The 22,045-nt window shown below is 42.6% G+C and overlaps 2 protein-coding genes across 7 annotated transcripts in view; both read right to left on the reverse strand.

The window, feature by feature from the left end:
• Nucleotides 1-4,363: 4,363 nt before the first annotated feature.
• Nucleotides 4,364-12,801, reverse strand: ccnl1a (cyclin L1a). Of its 6 annotated transcripts, none has more exons than XM_068318275.1 (10): nucleotides 12,488-12,801; nucleotides 12,201-12,275; nucleotides 11,345-11,454; nucleotides 9,463-9,583; nucleotides 9,198-9,262; nucleotides 6,779-6,878; nucleotides 6,553-6,657; nucleotides 6,216-6,469; nucleotides 6,032-6,130; nucleotides 4,364-5,938 (listed from the first exon to the last, which is right to left on the reverse strand). In XM_068318275.1, the coding sequence occupies exons 1-10, from the start codon at nucleotides 12,725-12,727 to the stop codon at nucleotides 5,467-5,469; spliced, it is 1,641 nt and encodes a 546-aa protein (XP_068174376.1). In that variant the 5' UTR covers nucleotides 12,728-12,801; the 3' UTR covers nucleotides 4,364-5,466. The 6 variants fall into 6 exon arrangements, with proteins under 6 accessions (XP_068174376.1, XP_068174382.1, XP_068174381.1 ...); XM_068318281.1 differs by lacking the exon at nucleotides 12,201-12,275 and adding an exon at nucleotides 10,873-10,912 and having other exon boundaries at nucleotides 12,488-12,800; XM_068318280.1 differs by lacking the exon at nucleotides 12,488-12,801 and adding an exon at nucleotides 10,873-10,912.
• A 4,253-nt stretch (nucleotides 12,802-17,054) lies between these two features.
• Nucleotides 17,055-22,045, reverse strand: part of lekr1 (Leucine-, glutamate- and lysine-rich protein 1) — a 67,377-nt gene continuing 62,386 nt past the window's right edge. Inside the window, exon 12 of the mRNA XM_068316518.1 lies at nucleotides 17,055-20,333. Within this exon, the coding sequence (XP_068172619.1) occupies nucleotides 19,911-20,333 (423 nt within the window). The 3' untranslated portion in view covers nucleotides 17,055-19,910. The remainder of the gene's footprint in view (nucleotides 20,334-22,045) is intronic.

Consider the following 22,045-nt stretch of genomic DNA (forward strand, 5'->3'; position numbering starts at 1 on the left):
TTCACTTCCTCCTATGAACCAGACTGCATCTTGCGATGACTTTATATAATAAACAGATAAGATCCATCCATTTTCTGAACTGGAGCTTGTACCAGATAATGATGGGGAAAGGCGGGGTGCGCCCCAGGTGAGACACCAGCTCAATGTGGGGCCACACGAAAGACAAAAAACCACACTTACAATTTAGCAGACAGTTCATATAAGTTGCATGTTTTTGAAGGTAGAAGGAAGCTGGAGAGCCTGAACACGTGGAGAACATACAAGCTTTGCAGAGGAAAGGATCGAACCCAGAACTGTGTGTCTTCCTCTGATTAAATCTCACTGAATTTAAAGGAGAAAAAACACAACAGGAACAACTGTACATCAGCTACTTGGTGGAGAAAAGAACTATCCTGCTAATAGTCAAACAAACCACCCTTGTTCTTCCCAGTTCATCCCAGAGGTGTTGGATGTGGTGTAGGTCAAGGTTCGCTCAAGTTCTTCCACGCCAAACTCACCAAACCATGTCTTCACGGTCCTGCCTTGGTGCACGAGGGTACAGTCATGCTGGAACAGAAAGGGGTCTTCCTCAAACTGGCCCCAAGACTAACATTTTATTATTTATTTAAACTTAAAAAAAAAAAAAAAATTCTGGAGCTACAAAATACCAACAACACTGCAGCATTCTCCTTCCCAACCACACAATCTGAGTTTTTGTTTCAACTGGAGACCAAGGAAAATGACCACAGCACCATCCAAGGCCTTTAGAGACCCAAAACAACACTTAAAAAAACAAAGATAAAGTTAGCAGGTAAACACACAGGTATGCTCTCATCTATCTTGTAAAGCAGCAGATGCTCAGCTTGTCACACGTTAGAGCTTGTCAGATGTTTTTAGCTGAAGGGCTACAGTGAGGATTTCATCTTTGAAAATAGGTTTAAAGTTTTCAAACCAATGTGAGAGCACAAAATTTTACACCAGCGGTCCCCAACCTTTTTTTGTGACACGGTCTGGTTTCATCTGAGACAATAATTTCACGGACCGGCCTTCATTTGTTTAGGGCAGCGTAGAGCTGCCAGACCAAGAAAATAAACCGGGAGGACTTTTTCCACGTTATTTCGTGATAGTATCACGTTAATTTGTGATACGGATCACGTTATTTCGTGATGTTAACCTTGGGTTAAAGTACATGCGCCATTAGGTGCCGTTAGGTGATTTCTCCGTCTCTGTTCAACACCACGGGGGTCGAGAAACTTTAACAAATGCCTCACTGTACTTTGGGTGACAACATATCCAGCATGGATGCAGTTGACACGATGGAGCTTGTATCCATGCATCCGGCCGTGTCCCTCCAGCTTATCAATGAGGAACGACGCTACCTCAAGAGGGTCTGACTGTCTTTCCTCCGGTATAGCCCCATGTTTTTCAAATTTCTTCTTAAGGTACGCATGCTTATATAAATCTCATCCACGAAGCCCAATAACTGCAAAATCTCACCATGTCCAAAGCCAAGCATGAAATATAATTCAATGGCATCATGTAAAGGAGCCATGATTTACAGATGGCCAGCAGACAGTAAATAAAACCACTTTTCTTTTCACCTTCTCGTTTTATCACGAAATTACGTGATACTTTCAAGTTGTAACGTGAAAAAGTCGTATCACGAAATAACATGATAGGTCCCGGTTTTTATTTTCTTGGTCTGGCAGCTCTACGCTTCCGTATTTGTCCTATATTTAAGAGCAAAAATCCTTTCTAATAAGAATTATAATAAAGTCGACTCAAGTGACTGCTGATGAGGTTTACAGCGCTCCCTCGTTCTTTGCGGTTAATGCGTTCCAGGGAACCACACGTGATTGAGGAATAGGCGATTGAGATCGCGATCTCTTTACCTTATCATTTACGGTAACTGAAACGTTTACGAACCCTCTTCATACTGACATTAAACCACCTTCTATCTGTATTACCTTTCCCCACACTCTTATCGATTGTTTAAAGCACTTTTGTGTCTCGGTAAAGTCCGAGCCTGCCGGAATAGAGCACGCTTCTAGATGTCAGCCAATAGAATGCGCGTACGGTATCACGTGACTGCCGACCAAAAATCCGCGATAAGGTGGAGTCGCAATCGTTGATGCGCGATCGCACGCTGTATTTTGAAATACAGTAACTTACAATCCGCGCATTCAATGACAGAAAAATACAGATTTAGTCCTCCTGATATACGATCATCCAAACACTTGGATAGCTGTGCGGCTGTGGTGTTGGTTAGCAACAACGGCACAACTCTCCACCTATCCCTACCTATATAATGTTTTAACTCCACCCACTACCTGTCAATCAAGCGCCCAGCCAATCACGGCGCCCAGCAATTCACCGCGCCCAACCAATGGTGCATTGGCCAGAAGGAATCACGTGAACAATGTACATAAGCTATCGTCCAGCCAGGGTTCTTGTTGCGGTTACACCTTTCGTACACACGACAACGCGACAAAAACGCTGGCCAAAGTGAGGTTTTTTTGTAAACTCCGGGTCCGCGTTGTAGTGTGGATGCTGTAACCGAAGCTTTTTCTATCCGGGGGGGCGACGAAAACCGCTGTGACGTCAGTGTGTGACCGTGTCTGCATGTACACACAGAATGGACGGAGTTAAAACCGGCTATTTTCTGACCTATAACAGCTCCACGTCGAAGACGCGTTCACAAACATGCTTTGACATTTGGATATATGTTCGTCTGTTTCTTTCTTTCTAAGTCATAAAGTTTATTCATTCATTCATTCATTCATTCATTCATTCACGTTCCTCGCTAAAGACACCGACGCCAGTTCCGGGTCAGACCGGGATGCGCTGCCTGCTGGTGGGAGCGCTCTGATTGGTGCGCTTGGTTTATAAACCCGATACATTTGTTTTCATATTTTTGGTATGAGTCTGTTATTATTGTTTTATCGTGGAATTTCCACGAGTTCCCGCTAGTAACATATCATCCTTCACATCCTCCTGATATATACTGTACATCACTCATAAAGAAGTTGTGTTTTTCATCGCCTCTGGTGAGCAGAACAGATATAGTTTTGGTGCTTTTACCATTTTCCTAAAATAAAATTACAATTCATTAATGTGTGAGTAAGTCTGAGGGTGTGTGCCTATGACAGATGATGTAACATGGAAGTGACTTCAGGCATTTATCACCTATTTATAATCTACTTTGGTAAGATGAATGCTTCAAACTCATACCAATGTCACCCAAACACCTCGTAAAAAAGTAAATAGATTTTTTTTAAAGGCATTACAGCTGCATGTGATTTTTCCAGGCGTTACATTCTACCAGGAAACCAAATGATTCCCTGCACATCATTCACAAATTCACTGAACATTTTAGTTCAGGCTTTGATATTCAGTTTTTCTCTTTCACCACCAGTGTGTCTTGATCCTCAGTTAAACCGGTGAACTGGAGTGGAGCATCTCCAATGTCTCACCAAACCATTGCATCCCTGGTGAGTCGGGGGTGATATTCAGTTTCATTTGATCACAGTACCGGATTTATCAGGTGGGATCACATAGAGTACACTGAATGCTTGTTTGCCAGCTATTGTTTGCTCAGTGGTGCATTTGAAGCCAGGTCACATTAGCCAATGTTTTCTGGCAGGGTGCGCCGACTCCCCATTGCACAATCTGCAAAGCATCAGATGGCCTGTTAGAAAACATTCGCCCAACGTAAATGCTTATCCTGGAATAGCATTACAAGTACATCTGCATGGTTAGATGGCTTCAAGACAATGGAGTGACATAGGGAACAAAGTTGAATCATATCCTAAGGTCTGGGTAGTCAAGGAGTATGGATATATGTAATGAGAACTTCTCATTCTTTTGTATACACCCATCATGTTAAGTAATGGCAGCCTTAGACTTTTGGCCTCATGTCAACATTTGATAAATTACCTCTAAATTTATAAACTCACATCATATGGCGAAGGCTGTCTCTGAAGGAATTAGTTCTACATCAGTTGGCAAAGAAACAATGAAGTCATGACTTATCCACAATTGAGAACATCACTTTATATGAAAGCAGTATAAATTACTTGACTTTCTATCACATCGACATTAAATGTTAAGAATTTTAAAATAGATGGTGAAAGATTTTGTACGAAATCATTGATCCTTACAATCATTAAGTTCTAAATCCATTCAGTCTGAAGACACGAGTCCTTGTATTCAGACCAACAGCGCCCCCTGGTGACCGCGGCGCTCACAAACGCTGCACATTTTAGATGTCATTACCATAATTTGTCACAGAATTTAAGTTTGATGTTCATTCTTCCTTCAAATGCCACACCACTGAAACGTAATCATTTGTTACCGATTTAAAAAAACAGCCAAGAGAGCTCAGTGTCTTAACTCCTTTTTTATTGGATAAAAATCAGACATTAACATGTGCAGACCAAAAGCCAGTGTAACAAATTGACAACCCTAAAATTTTGTCTGCGACCCCTTCCGTAAAAAAAAAAAAAAAAAGATGGCATGTTTGCTTTTTTGAAACTGTACTTAACAGTTTTAGCAAAATAAAGATGTCCAAAGGAAAAATAAAATACAAATCAACCAGCCAGACCCTTAATGTGCAAATATAATGATCTTTCCTGAATTATTTTACATTTACTCATTCAACTATCACTGAACAGCTCGCTTTTAAAAATCAAAGCGTACACATTGTCAGTGCGAATCGATCCATCTTTACACCGTAAATAAGTTTCTTCAAGTCCACAACTTTACACATAAAACCAGGAAAATAAAGTGAGGACAGAGACAATGGGAGGGGGGACAAGAACAAAAAGGTTTAGCTGGAGGTCACAGGTCCGAGTGTTGCCACAATGAAATGGTGGCTTCCTTCAACCACTAATCAAAATGACCAGGTAGGGGTAATTAGGGCAGTAAACCTACAGTCAACAGTGTGTTGGTAGTCACCGCTGTAGCCCGGGTTGCTCCGGTGCACATGGGGAAAAAAACAACTTATTAACCATCTCCGCCAAATAGCAGCAGCAGGCATGTTGAGTGAACGAGTCAGTTAAATGTAGATGCAGCGAGTCAAAGCTACATGTAGATGCAGGCTGTTTCAACAGCCTGAACAAAGATGGTTTTTATTTCCATTAAGGGAAATAGTTCCTAACAAAATTGAATTTGTTTCTGGTGAAGGAAAAAAATTAGTGGTCGAAGAGATTTGATGCTGCTGGAAATTGTATAGTGGGTGGTGAGTTGTGGGATGTACACGATGAACCCGGAACCCATGTGAGTTGGTATGCAGCCGGTGTATTGGTCACGTCCTCAGACATCCGCAGTGCTGTCTAGACTGCAGCAGAAGCAAAGGATTTGGAAACCATGTCTGATGCGTCTGCTGACACCACTCCAGCAACCTCATAAAACATTTGGAGAAGCAAGATCCGGTTGGTTTAAGTTTAATGAACATGATGATGATGTTCCCACCAACCATTCTGCGGATCAGCGCCGGTGTCTGCTGTGTCCTGAGTGTCCACTGCTGCCATGGTGTTTGCTCTTGTGGCTGCGCTCCCTCTCTCTGTCCCTGTCGTAGGAGCGAGATCTGTCCCTGTCCCTCCTGTCTCCTCGATGACCAGCTCCTCGCTCGTGTTTGTGTTTCTTAGAGGAGAAGTCGTACGCGCTGCGATCTCGGTCTCTCTCCCGTTCCCTCTCCCTGTCTCGTTCCCGCTCTATTTTAACAGGAGTGCGGGAGCGTGACCGAGAACGCGAGCGCTTCCTCTTGTGACCAGATCCACCACTGTTGCCATGGCGCCCACTAGACTTGGAGTCGCTGTTGCCATGATGGCTGGTCTTGGACTTGATGTGCGGGAGGAGGGGCGAGGGCTGATGTCGCCGAGGCGATGGACTGCGACTATGAGAACGAGAACGCGAGCGAGAACTGTAGGTCCCTGAGCGACTGCGTCTGCTGTTGTAACTGGAAGAAAGAGCAAAGAAGAGTAGTAAATAAGTTGATTAAACAATCAAAGAGATGAATTAGCCCAGCTGATTTCATAATAAATGATCTTACTGTCTGCGAGGGGAGCGGGATCTAGACCGAGATCTAGTTCTTGAATGGGATCTGCTGCCACTCCTGCTGTTCCTCCCGATCTTAACGTCTTTCCTTAAACTAGATCAAAAAAAGATGAATGTAAAAAACATCGTCCACACATTGAGCCGATGGTCATGGCAGAGATAATCTATGTGTTTCTCACCCATTATGTGGACTCTTGTTGACCTGAGTGCGGGTGTCCGGCTCCTTCTTAATCGTTTTGACAGCCGGAGGGTTCGGGGTCTTCTCATCCACTTTGACAACATTTGGGGAGGAGGGCTTGGAAGCAGGAGAGAATCCACCTAAGGTGGACAGCGCCGGCGTACCATCAGGGTTCAGACCCTTGGCCTTCAGCTTAGCTTCTGCCAAGAACACCTTCCTGCGCTCCACCTCCTTCTCCAGATAGTCATAGTTAGGCTAAGGGGTTGACAGAGAAGACAGAGTTTAACTTGAGCTCTTCTCGTAAGCCCGATGTTTAAGTCACTACTTCTAACATTTACCTTTTTTCTGGTGTACAGTCTCAGAGTGGTGACGCAAATCTCCTTGATTTCATCTTCGGTGGCTCCAAACAGCAGGTACCAGTGAGGTCTCGATGGCAGGGGTATCTACAAGGAACAGGAAGTGCGCTTTTAGCACTTGGATGGGCTATAATGCAGTTATAAATTATCTCATATGATGACATGAGCACTGAACAAATGACATGTTTCAGGTTAACTGTTCTCTTACCTGCAGAGCCCTGGCAGCAAGGAATATGCAGGCACATGCGATGGTCTCGGCTTGGAACCTCACAAACACGTTTGTCCTCAGGCTGTCGTTCATGTAGTTCCTATGAAAGCACAAAGAACACATAGAAACAAAAACATAGCATCTTTTCTACACAAAGCCACCTCTTACACACCCCCACAGAACCAGCCATGTCAGATTGTCACATTATTGGTGTTGCTTAATGAATCATCCTCAACCTCATCAAGCTCGAGATTTTCTGTATTTTATGACAGATTTACAGATTTAAACCCTCTTCCTTTAGACTAAGAGGTTAGGATGACCTAGAGGTCAATTGTTTGTGACATCTGACTGTAACTGGTATTTTCATACTAATTACAAGCCTTGAGAGCTTGATGGCGCCAAAGTGAGAGGCGTTCAATTTGTCAGGTTTAACTTTGTCCTTTCTCTCTGGGGTATCCATTGTAGTGCTGTATGTCACAGGGAAAGCATGAGGACACAAATGGGAAATAATCCTGCCAAGACCACCTTACCACATTCTGACACGGGGGACATTAAATTGAGAAGATGAGAGACAATGACACATTCCTCATGGATTTCAGGAAAGGAGAACATGCAGACAAACAGATGGAACTCATTCATCACGAATGCAGTTGCCACTTTCAGATTGTTATATCTGAGGGAATCACAGCACGTGTGACGCCATGCTTGGCACATTAGATGCCAGTGTTAGATTGATAAAAATGGTTCAAATGTGCTGAACACCTTGGAAGTTCCTACGTTAAATTAAATCTTCATACGGCATTAAATCAACTACTTTTCACATTGAAAGCACCCAGTCCTGACCTATAACGACCCCGTCAAACACTGATTTTATCTGTGTGAAACCCCCGTCCATTAGGCAATAGATATGAGAAGACAGTGTGTAGATCTAGGCCCCATTACTTCTGTGAAGTGAAGTGTTTCTGCTACCAAGTAGATTGGGTATCAGTTGATCTAAGCCAATGGTGAATTAGTCAAAGGGAGAGCATTAGGAGAGATAATATGGCCAGGATGTGAGTCAGGCATGTACAGGGTGAACATCTATGTCCTAAACATAGAAGTCAGAAAGACAAAAGATGTAATCACAGAAACACGGTGGTAGGTCCCCAAAAATCAAGGATCCCCATCCCCCTCAGATTATCATTAAAGGAACGCCACCCCAGAAAAAATACTAAACTTATCTAAGCAAGAAGTAAAACCTTATTCTCAGAATAGTAACAAATCTCTATTTAAAGTGCGGTAAATTCTACCCATCAAAAACGTGTGCACTGCTCCACTGGAGGTTTGCCCCACTTCTCAGAAAACCTAAAACGCAGTGACAACTTCCAGGCTACTTTCCCTTCACCAAAAAGCCTCAACCTGCACATTGGTGCTTCGTCGTGAAACTGCTATGCCAACGCAACTACATATAAACAGTTGGTGGTTGGATTCTGACTGCTGCATGGGTGAGACTGGTCCTTCGAGGCAAAACCTGAGAACTGGATCAGCCTGTAAAACAGACACACGTCTGGACACCATGTCAATTAGGGAAAAGTCAGAGCATACTACGAAAAATATAAAAACGTCAAGTAAAGTGGTCCAAAAAGTAATTCTATTCTGGCTATGTTTACTTCATGTCTAGATGCAAGTAAACTAAGGAAAATAACTTTATTTATAGCTTATGGCCTATTTATAGCTACTTGGCAAAAAGAGGAATTACAGTATAAACCTTTGTAGCAAGACCAAAAATACAAATCCTTTCGACACCCAAGAGATAACAAGACGATGATGGCAGTTGGGAAAGGCCCGCCCGCCCCCTTCAGTGAATCTTGGCATTGGGATTGGCTGTCCGGAGAGGGGCAGCCAGCCAATGAGGGAAGCTTCCTGAGGTCATGTGGTTGGAGGAGGCAGAGTTCAGAGGTTCTTTATGTGACTTACCAGCATGGACTACCCTTTAATCAAAGAGTAGAAAGAAAGGACAAAGTTAAACCAAGTTCCCTGGGCACTTGAAATCACAGACTTTACAGAAAAGCCATGTTAAGGGCAGACTTGAGAAAGAAACACCAAACAGGATTTTGTAAGAAAACAAATAACTTCATTAGGGTCAATGAATTAAAAAATAGTAAATTGGAGTAAGGGAATGTCTCAGTCAGACCTGGGCAAAATGGTTGTTGAATGCTCTTTCGAATTTGTGATTACACATGAGGGGACCTTGAGCATGACTTATCTGACAGCTGCTGCTTCCACTTATGGGTGTGTCCTAAGCAGATAAATCAAGTCCTCTTCAAGTAATTCAACCATTTGAAACTTAATTTTAAGCCCAGGTCTGGCGGCACTTCCTGCAGACATGACAGGTTGCTGCTGTGGGGATTAGTCAGTGTCGAACAGTAAAGGAACTTACCAGGCCGTCTGGACCAGCGTCTGGTTCTTTTCACAGTCCAGGACTTGCAGATACATGACAATGATCTGAAATCATACAATGCGTGCATATAAATACGGAACAGTCCTGTGCGTGTTTGTCAATTTGTTATATTCTGAATGGTTTTTCAAAGCTGGTAACTGTGTTTGGATCTACAGAACCAAATAGACTCAATAAAAACTTCAACAGCTTAAAAATATATTGTTACACATTTTGTACTACCTTTTCAAGTGTGGTTTTAACTCACCTTGTGTGGATGCTTGACATGGACACAGAAACCCAGCTCCTTGAGAATCCGCCGTTCAGCTTTGATGACTTGGTTTTTGGTATTTATGTAGTTCTGATCAAGTATTAGTGCACTTGGAGTCCTAGTTTATAAAAGAATCAACGTAAAACAGTGCTTCCTCCTTCAAAATAAAAGTGAAAAAGAAAGTGCCCTCTGGATATCTTGCACTCTTTTCTTTTTTCCGTTTCAACCAACTCAAAGCAATAGGTTTGATTGTCTGAATGCCTGACGTTTTGCTGGGTTTTGTGAACTCCTGTGGTTCTAGAGAAAGCTTATGGAATCTGCAGACAGTCCTCATCCTCAATCACCTTGTGTCACAGCTTTAACAGAACATCAGCTTCAGTCACCATGCACGTTACTACTTCAATATTTCAAAACATTAGTCTTCACATACGAACTGCAACAATATTTTGGAAATGCAAATTATGCATTCTTAATTCACCCTTGTAATACAGACATTAAATTACTCATTTGTAACCAAGACTACAGAAAACAGTTTTTCTTAATTTTAACAGGTTTCTCCTCCCAACAGTCCAAAACCTATAAAACCTTTGTACATTAAACAAAGCAACTGATTTGAAAACACTACAAAAAAAATCTCAAATAAATTTGGCAGCAGTTAAAAAAAATAGCCAACACATGGACGAAATGCATTTTAATCTATAAAACGATCAGACTGTGGCGTGCCATCTGCATCCTACATCTGATACTATTCATGTTATTCAAGCAACGTCAGAAACACTGACATATTGCAGAATAAGCAACAAACTACCAGCTCCAAAAGGTCTTTTTCAAATTTATAAACATTTAAGTGATAATGCCATCAAGAACTACATGAACGCAAGCACATTCCAGGATCACTAATCTCTAGCTGATCATGACACATATCACAACTTCGGCTAAACATGACACTTATGCAATTACTTGTATTAACGTGCAATCAAGCAAACTACCTACCTTAACAACTAAAACTGGTGCTGGGAGCATCTAACTGCTTACAGGTAACCAATCCGTTATGTCAACAAACACACTGATATTTCTAGAAAAGCCATGGGTAACACTCGGTGAATGAGTTTTGCTTTTAAAGCACAAACAAAATGCATGGTGAGGAGCAGTCAGAGGAAAAAAAACTACATTACCCAATGGTCCATAGTTTGACGGACAGATACCCAAAGCTTAAGATTGAACCACAGGAGTCCTCAAGGCACCCTGGGGGCCAAGGACCTTCGGCCAACCTGTCATCCCCGATCCCTGTGCCCCACGGTGGCTCAGACCATGGGCGTCTCCCGCAGGAGGGGGGTGGGATGGCCCTGGGGGTGGAGAGACCCCCTTGCATCATGGTTGTCATGCCGACTGCTTCATCTTACGTACCATTCCACATCACCCAGGCTTTGGTAAATGTAGGTGGTCGCTGTTAGTTGGTTGCAAGGGAAAAAAGAAGCCAAGTTAATGCCAAGGCACATGGTACTGACATGTCAGAATTCTATGAAGACAAAGGCACAGAGTTAAGCACATGTGCCTTCTCTTATGATGCTTAAAAAGCATGGTCACTTTTAATCCATAAAATTTTGATGTGATGTCAAACTCAAGACTTTCTTTAATGTTGAAAATTAGACTTCTGAAACTACGAGTGAAGAAACTGAAAAGTTTGAGAATGATTCAGAGTGCATAGATAAACACAAGAGCACTTTCACAGCAAAAAAGCAGATCAACATCATACAAAATACATCAAATTCAATAAAAAGCAAAGACAAACGCAATAAAAAATGTTCCATGTATCACAAACATTTGATATACAGTACCCCCCTTAAAAAGGAACACTTGATTTAATGTCAATGCTTACTTTTTGCCTCTAATTTGTCTGAGATGGTGGAAAACATTGATGACGTCTCTTATCCGTCTGGGTGCTTCTTCAATCTTGGAGGCCAGGTTGATGCACGCCATGGCAACAATCTAAAGGAAAGACGATCAAAGAAGATTGGAAGGAAGAGTTCAATAACATTAGACCCCCCAAAAAACGACATCTCCGACTCTATTTAGGCACTGGCAAAGAGACAATTTCACATCCAAAACTGAAAGACCATGCCACGACGGGGATTTTCATTAACATTAACTAATGTTAGCTGCCCACCATTTACACTTCATATTTAAACACTTTAGTGGTTGGTCCAAACATATTAACTGCTTACAAATGTATAGAAGTGGGTATAGGCCAACTTCTACACATTTCTCAGCTATCTATGAACAAAAAAATCAGCCGCCATTTTGTTACCACAATTTACTCACTGAATAGGGTTATTAACTGTTAATTACGTTTAATTACACGTATGTTACACTGTACACAAAGGTTACCTCTGCCAACAAACACCAAAGATAAGAGAACTACTGTTCATAACAAGTTATCTGTTCTCCATGTGCACAACGAAGCATCTGAACGTAGTTAAATTTTAAAAACTAACCGCGGAGAGCACAATGGGCTTGTCTTATTTGTATTCATTACTTTTACAGTTGTATATTTTCTGGATGTTATCATTGCTGTTTGCCCTTTAACGATCTTAATTTCTCGTCTTTGTCGGAACGCTGTGGCGGAAAACGTTTCGGCAACATGGCTGCCGGGAACGTAACCACAGCGTTAAGCTAGGCTAGGCGAAGCTCGTTAGCTGGCTACGGGCCCACACAGCTTCCATTGTTAGACTTACCTCAAAACTGTGTTTGACGAAGGACTTTGAGTAGAAAAACCGATGAAAAAGGACCTGCCCAGTCGCCATTGCCACCTTTAAAGAGAGGTAGAGCAGAGTTTCTACTTGGTCTTGTATAAGCTGGCCTAACCTTGCACAATAGACCGGCGCCATTTTGACTCCACCACGCGAACATTAATAAGCTAGCTGCTGTGGCGTCTTGGGTTTTAACGTTGAAAAACACTTAAACTTTCGTTCATTGTGAACTAAACATTGTGAACTAAACGGTATACTACTTTTTTTTTTACCTGGGGTAGACGGAGAAGAATGCCCGCAGACTGTATGAGTTCACATCCAAGGATGCGAAGGTCGGTCTCAACGTTCAGGTCGAGGCCATCGAGCATCGATGGCGTCGGTGAGAGTCTTTCCTCCGGAATGAGTGAGTTGTCGATCGTAAGGTAGACTTCCGAGTAAACTTTGTCTCCAATGAGGATCCCATCGTTGTTTGTAGAAGCGTTGGAAGACACAGATAGAGGACCTGCAGCCATGTTCTTCCAAAAGACGTCCGAATGAACTGAAGCTAACACCCGGCCTGCTCCGAGAGAACGATGGAGGAACTGATTGCCGGACAAAGTACGTGACGTCAGTAACCGTCCTCCGAAAGGCAAACGTGTGCACATCCGCGGTGTCAAATAGCGCCGCATTGAAGTTTTGAACAAAAACAACCATTTCTTTGACTCGATTAGAAAAACACTGGGATTATATGTCCCTTCATTCTCCACCACCAGTCCCTTCATCTACGCTACGTATATGGTTTTACCCACTCCACATAATTAAACTGTCATGAATGACTTTAATGTCTTTTATGATTGATGTGATTTCAATTTATTGATTTTCATTTGATCTGCTAAGCTTTTTAAGATTTGCTTTGAAGTACAGTATTTTCAAAGCTATCTAGAGTTCATATATATATATATGTACGTATACATAAATATATATATATAGACTCTAGATATCAATATATGTATTATGTGAGCATGTGGATTTTCAGGTACAGTATGTAAAAGCAGGACAGCTACTTTTAGATGATGTACTCTCGTAAACATGACCTGCTGCAGTCACAGTGTGAATCCATTGTGCTATCACTTGTTCGGTGGATGTTTTTTAATGGATACATTTCCACACTAAACCTTGCAAGCGTGACAAAGTTATTGACAGGCATGCTTGTCTCCAGGATCCAAGATTCGGACATCACTCTGAAGTTGACTGATAAATTCACTGACGCAATGTCCTTATCTGTTTTTAAGGACTTCTGTCAAGAAATAGACAAAGGAGGGACAGTGAGGCTGAACATGTCGTCACGCAAAATACATCTTTTCAAAATGATAACTGAAATGCTGATGAGCTGTCTAGAGAAAAAGTTCAACTGATTTGTTTGTTCCTTCACATCTCTTGGCGACGTCTTTGATAGGACAAGCATGTCGTTTCTTCGACATGAGGAGTTATGGACAGGTACCAAAGGCCTTTGGAGACTTTGCTTGTGCAGGGTAAAAGAATCAGTGAGGAGACGGACAAACCATAACTTCATAGAAAAAAAGAAGTCTGCCACGAACTGTATGTTTGCATTTATTTTGCAAAGACATGTCTCGGTCATTGATTGTTGCTTTAACAATCCAGAAAGGTCATATTTTGCAAAATTTGAATCCTGAAATCTCAGGAAGCTCCATTCTAAAATTTAGATGCAGTATTCTCATGGACTCGAGTAGGAAGCCTTTTTGCATTCTTTTTGTTTTTTTGTCCTTGTAATTGTCTCTTTCTTTCATGTTGTTTTCTTGGTGTAAATTCTTGAATTTGTAATAAATTTTTGAAAGGCAATGAACAGTGTTAGTTTATTTTTATTGCTTTATTGTGTTGTCTATTAACTGATTACTTTCATGAATCTTCACCAAGCAACAGTGTGTCTCATTTTCCATCTCCTGTGGGTGCTGCTCAGCTACTACCTTCATAGATGGTCCTCGGCATCCCATGAATATCATAAGCTAATGGTTCAATAACAACTCCGTTCCTGACTTTTATCAATTAGCAACTTCTTTTTCAACTCGTCCGCTGCCAATGATTTTAAAGAATGTTGGCCAATCTTTCAAGACCCACAGAATATTGTGTTGTAAAACTAAACACTGAAGCTAGTAAAAGAAAGACTAGACTTTCATCAGGAAAAAAATTATTTCTACCTGTTCAGACATTTACTAAACCATGGTTACTCTATATACATTGTTAAGACACTCAGTCATATCAACATAGCTGAATGATGGTGATGTTCACTCAGGTCTGTCCTTACACGATCGTGTAATTATTTAATATGCATATTAGCAAGTATTAAAGGTTCATTCACTATTAAGCTACTGTATTGGAGTCAAATCACAAACTTTTTTCATTCATTCATCCTCTGTAGTGCTTCATCTGCTGTTGTAATGGAACTTATGGTTTTAAGTATTCTCATATGTGTTTATCATTGAAAGTCCTGTTCCTCATGCAGTCAAGATCTGGGTGATACAATCTAAAGCTTGAATTTCAGTGCTTAGACCAAAGAACAGAAACTATCCAATAGATAGTCAAAACATGCCAGGGTAATTCTGCATTGATATCTGTGAATGTTCTCATTCATCCAGGTCATGGTTATCCAAAGGCATTCCAAACAACCCACTTGTAGGACTTGAGGTGTGGTCAGTTCTGTTTATATTCCAACGACTATTGCCAGGGCCAGTGTATACAGTCCAAACGATGGTCGTTGGGAGTGATGGTCGTTGGGAGTGATGGTCGTTGGGAGTGATGGTCGTTGGGGTGTCGGTTGGTCTTCCAATTACGAGTTTCACGACATCATTAGGCCCTCATATAGTAAGGGTGGTCTTTATACCATGAGACACTTCACCTGAATCAATCTGCTGAGTGGTAAGACCTTACAGGTAATAGGTGATGTCACAGAACCCCCACCCCCCATTCACAGATGGGGGTAGGGGGTTTCACTTTTCTCTCAAACCATTTGTCTTCCCTGTCGAAAATTTGAACAGTGGTGTCTCGAAATGAGTGTTTCTCCTCCTTCAGGTGAAAGAAGACTGCCAAATCCTGTCCTGAACAGTTGACTCTTCTGCATTGACTGTAGGAGGAGGAAAGATTTAGGGTGAATAGCCTCATAGAAAGACTACATGTTTATACTGTAGATTATAGACTCTTTGTTCTTTGATGATTGGAGCTCTCATATATAAGGCAGGCCACAAACCTCTGGAGTTGTCTAAAGAAAACGAGTAGGATTGTCATTCTAACGCCCATCCCTAGTGAGTGTGTAGAGTTGATTTGAATTTGAAACGACTGAAACCACCAAGACAGTGAGTCCCAGTAACAGCTATTACCATACATAAGGGGATTGTTATCTTGCCCACTTTCATGCGAGCCCCACCCTGGAGTGAATGTTTGTTGTGGTTTCTGGGGATGGAGATCAATAGTATTGTAGGTGGCTGATAGATGGTCTGTTAATCATTGTTCTCTGTTCAGAAATGGCTTCTCCAGTTTTTTTTTTAAAAAAAGGCTTGTTTATATCCTCAATCCATGTGTCTTCCCTGCCTAAAACATGTACATTACTGTCCTCAAAGGAACCATAGACTTGTGGAAGTTGTCTGGTGTTACGTTCTATTGTTTCCCGTAACTTTTATGGCGCTATATCTTTATAGCAACTGGCTCCCACCATCACAGGATAGGGTGTTTTTAATTATACTAATCTTACATAACTAATACTCATATCGATGTAGTAAAATGGTTTCAGTTGTTCCATTAAGTTTTAATGCATTATTGTACTGCCCCTCTACATTTTACCGGTTAAATACATGTTTTTCCGGTATTACTTGAAGGCAGCACAAGGAACGACTCATCGCCGATAGTTTCTGTGACGTATTTTACGGGAAAGTCCGGACTTCTCACGGCTACCTCTGGAACATATCAATCCGCCGATTTAAAAAAAAAAAAAAGACGTACAGTAATAGCAGCAGTCCAGCTGATTTGATTTTATTAAACGTAAAGGTGTTTAAATGTATTCACACACTACAGAAAGGAAGTTTAATGACCGCTGAGGGTAGCACTGTCCTGGTGATATAGTACAGCTCCATTACACGTCGTTACACGTCACTGAGTGACGCGGGACAGGAAGAACTAAAAAGTACATCGTGTTCGCCACATGATTTTACGGCCTAAGGACTTGCAGTACCCAAAACTTGACAGCAGAGGGAGATGTAAACTCACAAATTCAGCTTTTTCGAGTGAACCGCACTGTCTTGTTCCAATGATGGAAATAAAAAGTGATGCAGAATGTGCCTCCATATCCACACACAGCCACTAAAGTTTCTAACTATTCCCCCCATCCTCCAGCTATTCACCTGCATTGAGAAACTGAGGTTTAATGCAAGTAATTTGGTAGAAGTTTAGTGAGCTGTAGTGAAAATGAGGAATAAAATGTAGTAAATAATCTTTCTTGGGGCTTGTAGAAGGGCTGAAGGTCAAAATATAGTTTCGATAAAGTTTCTATTTTCAATCTTTAATCACATAACTCTCCATCTACGTGTTCATTTGAGTAGCTGCTGGTGCTAATATGTTGTGATACTCATATTTCACCGAGACAGAAAAGTTATAAAAATTTAAATAAACTCCAACTAAAATTAATTTTCTTCTTCTCTGTTTTGCAATCCGTAAAATCAAACTTGATGATGTTGGTTTTCAAATGGTCACATCATCCATATGCCTTGTTAGGTAGTTGTTTTAATCCCACAAATCAGCTGACACATAAATCATAGTACTGGTTATTCTCCAGCAACAAGGGCTCTATTTTTTTTTTTTTTTTGCAGGGATATTTAGCATTAATATATTTGTTCATTAAAATGGTGCAAACGTGACAGAAGCCTCATTGTCCCCGTCTCAAACCGGCGCCTATAACCAGCACCTCCATCCCCTCACACTCACACATTTACAACTACAACAAGAACACTGAGCATTCTTTCTCCTGTTGCCCCAGTGACACAAATTACAGGGTGTGTGAGGGCACATGGGATACCGCCGCGGAGAGGTGTTCAGGGACGCCCAATGACGAACAAGAGCTTAGTTACACACACCACTCCCTTGTATGTGTGTGTGTGTGTGTGTGTGTGTGTGTGTGAACAACCATCATATATCCCCTATGGACACTTGTGTTCCTGCCCTGCTATGATAATTACTGCGAGGAGATCATGCTGCAAATGGGTACAGTATGTGTAGCATGCGTGTATGTGTGTGTGTGTGTGTGTGTGTGCGTGTGTGCGTGTGTACATATGGATGTCTCTACATGCTGTTAAGGGGTGACTATTTTATTGTTATCACACAATTGAAATGTCCATCATGACGACAGAACAGTGATGCCTACATTGAGATCACAAACCAGGAAGGGCAACAGGTCAAAGGTTCACGAAGAAAAGGACATTCTTCCACGATATAATCCATCCGTCCCTTTTTCATTCAGATGTGTTTTTGGATTGTGGGGAAAAAAAATCTGGAAGCCACAAAGAAAAGAGGAAGACCACTAAACTCCTCTCAGAAAGGCCCCAGATCAGGATCTGGACCGGCGTTAAAAGAACACGCCACTGTTGCCCTCGGTGACATCATGTGACTATAAAAAGTGAGCAATTGTGATTTGGGAACAGAGGTTCACTTGAGACTCATGCACGCATGTTGGGCTCACGTGGTGTGCGTAAACACACACAAGGTCGCACAAAATCGGATACTCAAACACAGGAAGGCGACAAGAGGTCAGCTGCAACAGCACAAAAGACAAGGTTATGTTCGCCTTCATGAGGAGAACATCTATTGTTTTTTATTTTTAAAGAGGGGGCGATCTAAAATAAATTCACAGTTCCTGTCATTTGCGACGATGACACAACAGGTTCATTCTGTTACGTCTCACACTCATTCTCGGTGGATGAAACGCGCCGACGGTGACGACGTTCGCAGGAGAAAATCGTTATCGTACCACCTTTCAGTGTGAACATCGTGTGCGTCGCCTCCCAGATGGGTTGGAAGAGAGGGACACGTGGTCAGACTAAAAGCTTTCCATGTGTGCCAGTAAGAGGGGAAATGAGTTCCATGCCATACACACACACACACACACACACACACACACACACACACACACACACACACACACACTCACACACACACACACACACACACACACACACACACACACACACACACACACACACACACAACACGCATTACTCCCATCATAGCAATTCATCCCAAATGTAGAGAGAGCGGAACAGAGTGCAGGAGGGAGGGATGGAAAGACCTTGCATGAAGTGAATGATGTCAATAACACAATGCCTGAGGGGAGAATGCTGGGTAATTGTGTGTGTGTGTGTGTGTGTGTGTGTGGGTGTGTGTGTGTGTGTGTGTATGTGTGTGTATGTGTAGGGGTGGGGGCTTGCCTTACTGTGTCTTCTATGTTTGCAGGTCGTCTTTAATGTTTGTCTGCAGGTGGCGAGGGACGCACACCGCCGTGCTCCTGCAGCCCCGCCCCTGCCACAGGCGAGGTGTGTGTGTGTGTGTGTGTGTGTATAGTGTGCATGCATGCGTGGGCATTTGTGAAATCCTGTGCGTGCCAGCCAGGCTGCATGAGTCAGGCTGTGAGAAAATAAGTGCGTGCGTCTCGTTGTGTGTGTGTGTGTGTGTGTGTGTGTGTGTGTGTTCCGGGAGTTGATTCGAAGAGAACCCGGCAGCCCTGTCTGCCGGCATGTGCGTGCGTCCGTGTGAACGAGTGTGTGACTTATTTTTGCCTAATTGCAGGGACATTAGACTCAAACTTAGGTTAAGGTAAACCTTACCAGCCCCCAGTGGAAGTGGTGGGGGTGGGGGTGGGGTAGATTTATTGCACAGTAAGCAGTAAATACAACCCAAAGCCACATGTAAGAAAACAGAGCAGCATCAGGTTTGTGTGGACGATGGAGGATAGACCGGTCCCACATGTCAGATTAAATATACGACCAGATGGACGCAACCTGGTCTCACATAAATAAGGGGCGACAGGGGTCAGCGGGGATTGACCGCGCCGTCTTAGCGGGCCTGACTTTGCTCAGTCGGGACGGGTCGTTCAAATCTGTTGATGTGTTTTAAAGCGAGGGACCCGAAAGAAGACGGAGGTTAAAGCAGACGCAATAAAACGCTCTCATAAAAGACGGTTTTATAAATTACATCAGAGCCTGACTCTGTTAATCCGTCTGCAGTTATTAGTGTGATAAATAAGAGACGAACAACCAGGGGGGTTGGTGGGGGTTGTGTGGTGGTGGGGGGGGTGGCCTGATTTAAAGAAAGAGCGTTGAATTTATCCACCACAGGACGGCGTCGTTGTTAATGAGCAGAGACAGATTCGTCCACACACACCGCGCTGCACCTGCCCTCATCATGACACCGACACGCATGTGTGTGTACAGCAAATAAAAGTGAAAGGACACGCCTGAGGGTGGGGTGGGGTGTGGGAGAGGAAGCGGCGGGAGATAAGAGGGCATCAGATTAAATATCAGTGAGTTTTCACACGTTCGTCCCAGGTCAACACACACGTGTTCAGTATACACACACGTGTTCAGTATACACACACGTGTTCAGTATTAAACACCTGTGTTGTTTGAACAACATACAGTAACGTTTGATCCTCGTTCGGTATCAAAGCATCTCCTTCCTCTCCATCACTAAGCTGACTTTGCTCGCCGTATCGCTGACTTTCCATCTGGGCGGCGTCCCCATTCTCCTTCCTCCTCCGGCACGATTCCAGGACTGAAAACTCCTTCGGGCTGCTCCTCCATCTGAGCTCCGTCCTCTTTTGTCTGCGATGGCGGGACATGGTCGGAAAGCATTTGTGGAATCAGAAGAGTGACCGAAAGGCACCTGAGATCGACTGTGGTGATGGAAACTTTGTTTTCCCTGCGGGGGTCGTCTCTCCGATGGGGTGGAAGGAGACCCCGAGGAGGCCGGAGGAGACGCCGGGGATCGCAGCCGGAGGAGCTCCTGTTGGGCTTCACACAGAGCAGCAGTCAGTCCCTCCCGCTCCTCACACTCCCTTCTGACCGTCTCCTGGAGTAACACCACCTGGAGAGAGAAGGGAGAGGGAGGAGCGCATACATTTATTCTTCGTGACACAGTCAATTTCCTCCAAGCAGAAGAAAAACTTCAATTTGAGGACATAATTCATCATTTTGAGAAATTAAAGTTATTTTTAGATATTTTAGAATCTGACGGAGACCACAGAGAAAACACGTCAGGTTGGGTTGTGAACCCAGAACCATCGCCTCTGATGAACAACGAGTACGAATCAGATTGTGTCAGCAACTCTAATCAGTTACACTTCTGTTGATGCCAGTCATAACAACGCATTCACACAGCGCTCACCCGAGTGATTCACCAGTGACACCTGAGTAGAGAGAGAGAGAGAGAGAGATGGAGTGCATGCTGAGAGAGATTTGGGCGAGAGACAAGCAAACATGAAAGGGAGGAAAATGTTTCCCAAAGTGGCGACTTGGATGGAAGAGATAAAGACGGTCGTTCAGAAACACTCACCGACAAAAACGAGTGGCACAACGGAGGAGACATCATTCAGACATAACAGGCTACAATGCAGATGTACATGACACACACACACACACACACACACACACACACAAGCATGGCAAAGCAGTCAGGTGATAAACGGAATACTTGAATATAATAATATTTTAATGGAAGACATAAACTGAGCATTAAAATGACAACAGACTGATTTAGAAACGTGGAATAGCTGCTTCTTTCGGAACAAAAATTATCTCCTCTTGTCAGCTGTTTATTAAACCGAAAATATTATATTTTTTTAATGTAAAACCAGGGGAATCTTTAATACCTTCGTGCTTTCCTTCACTTGTTAGACACTTCTTTTTTTTTAAACATTAAAAAGGACGCATCTGCTATAAATGTTCATGAATTGGGATATTTCCTGGTTTCACCTGCTCCCATTTTTTTGTTTCAAAAACTACTGTATGGATTTCCAGTGAAGCTGCTGGGAGTCAGAACAGATTCTGACCTGTTTTTTCTCTTTCTTCAACTTTGTGATACATTTTCTTTAAAGTCTTCTTTAACATTGATCTTGATTTAAAAAAAAAAGAATTTCTGAATTTATTTGGGGTACAGATCCAGGTCCACCAGACAAAAGTCTGGCTGTCCAATCTATTAACATCACAGCGACAGGGCTGACTCTGTTAGTGGAGGACGTTTAGTTGAATTAAAGCAGACAGTCAGGCCTTGGCGGCAGAATGAGAGCCATTCTTTAGAACTAATAGATTAATTGTGCTTAAATTTGAAGATGTGGATTTCTTTGTATGACATTTTTTGCCTGGATTAGCTTTGAATATTGTGACTACTGCGACCGATTCACCAGTAACTTGGCCCTGGTCTCACGCACGACACTGAGAAGAGCTCCCTGTTCTGCTCATGCAGAATGATTACAGCTTAAGGCTGATGCGAAGCATATGTTTCATGGGTGGGAGTTTGTTTGTGTGTTTGTGAAGGGAAAACACACTACGTCATTATACCGCCAGGTGCTAAAATGCTGTGCGCACATGTGTTGGAAGAACATTGTTGACCACCAGAGCTGCATCCTCTATCGATCTCTGTATGTATTTAAACCTGTGCAGTGAGGGAAATCCCTAATTGTGCTGAACATATGGTTGATATAAGTACATTCTCCTTTTTACACTCGTATTTTATGTGTGGGTTTCTTTGAATATGTCTGTAATTACCAACATATGGGCACGTACGCAAAATGTACCTAC

Source organism: Antennarius striatus, chromosome 6 (assembly GCF_040054535.1).
Source record: "Antennarius striatus isolate MH-2024 chromosome 6, ASM4005453v1, whole genome shotgun sequence".
Taxonomy (NCBI): Eukaryota; Metazoa; Chordata; class Actinopteri; order Lophiiformes; family Antennariidae; genus Antennarius; species Antennarius striatus.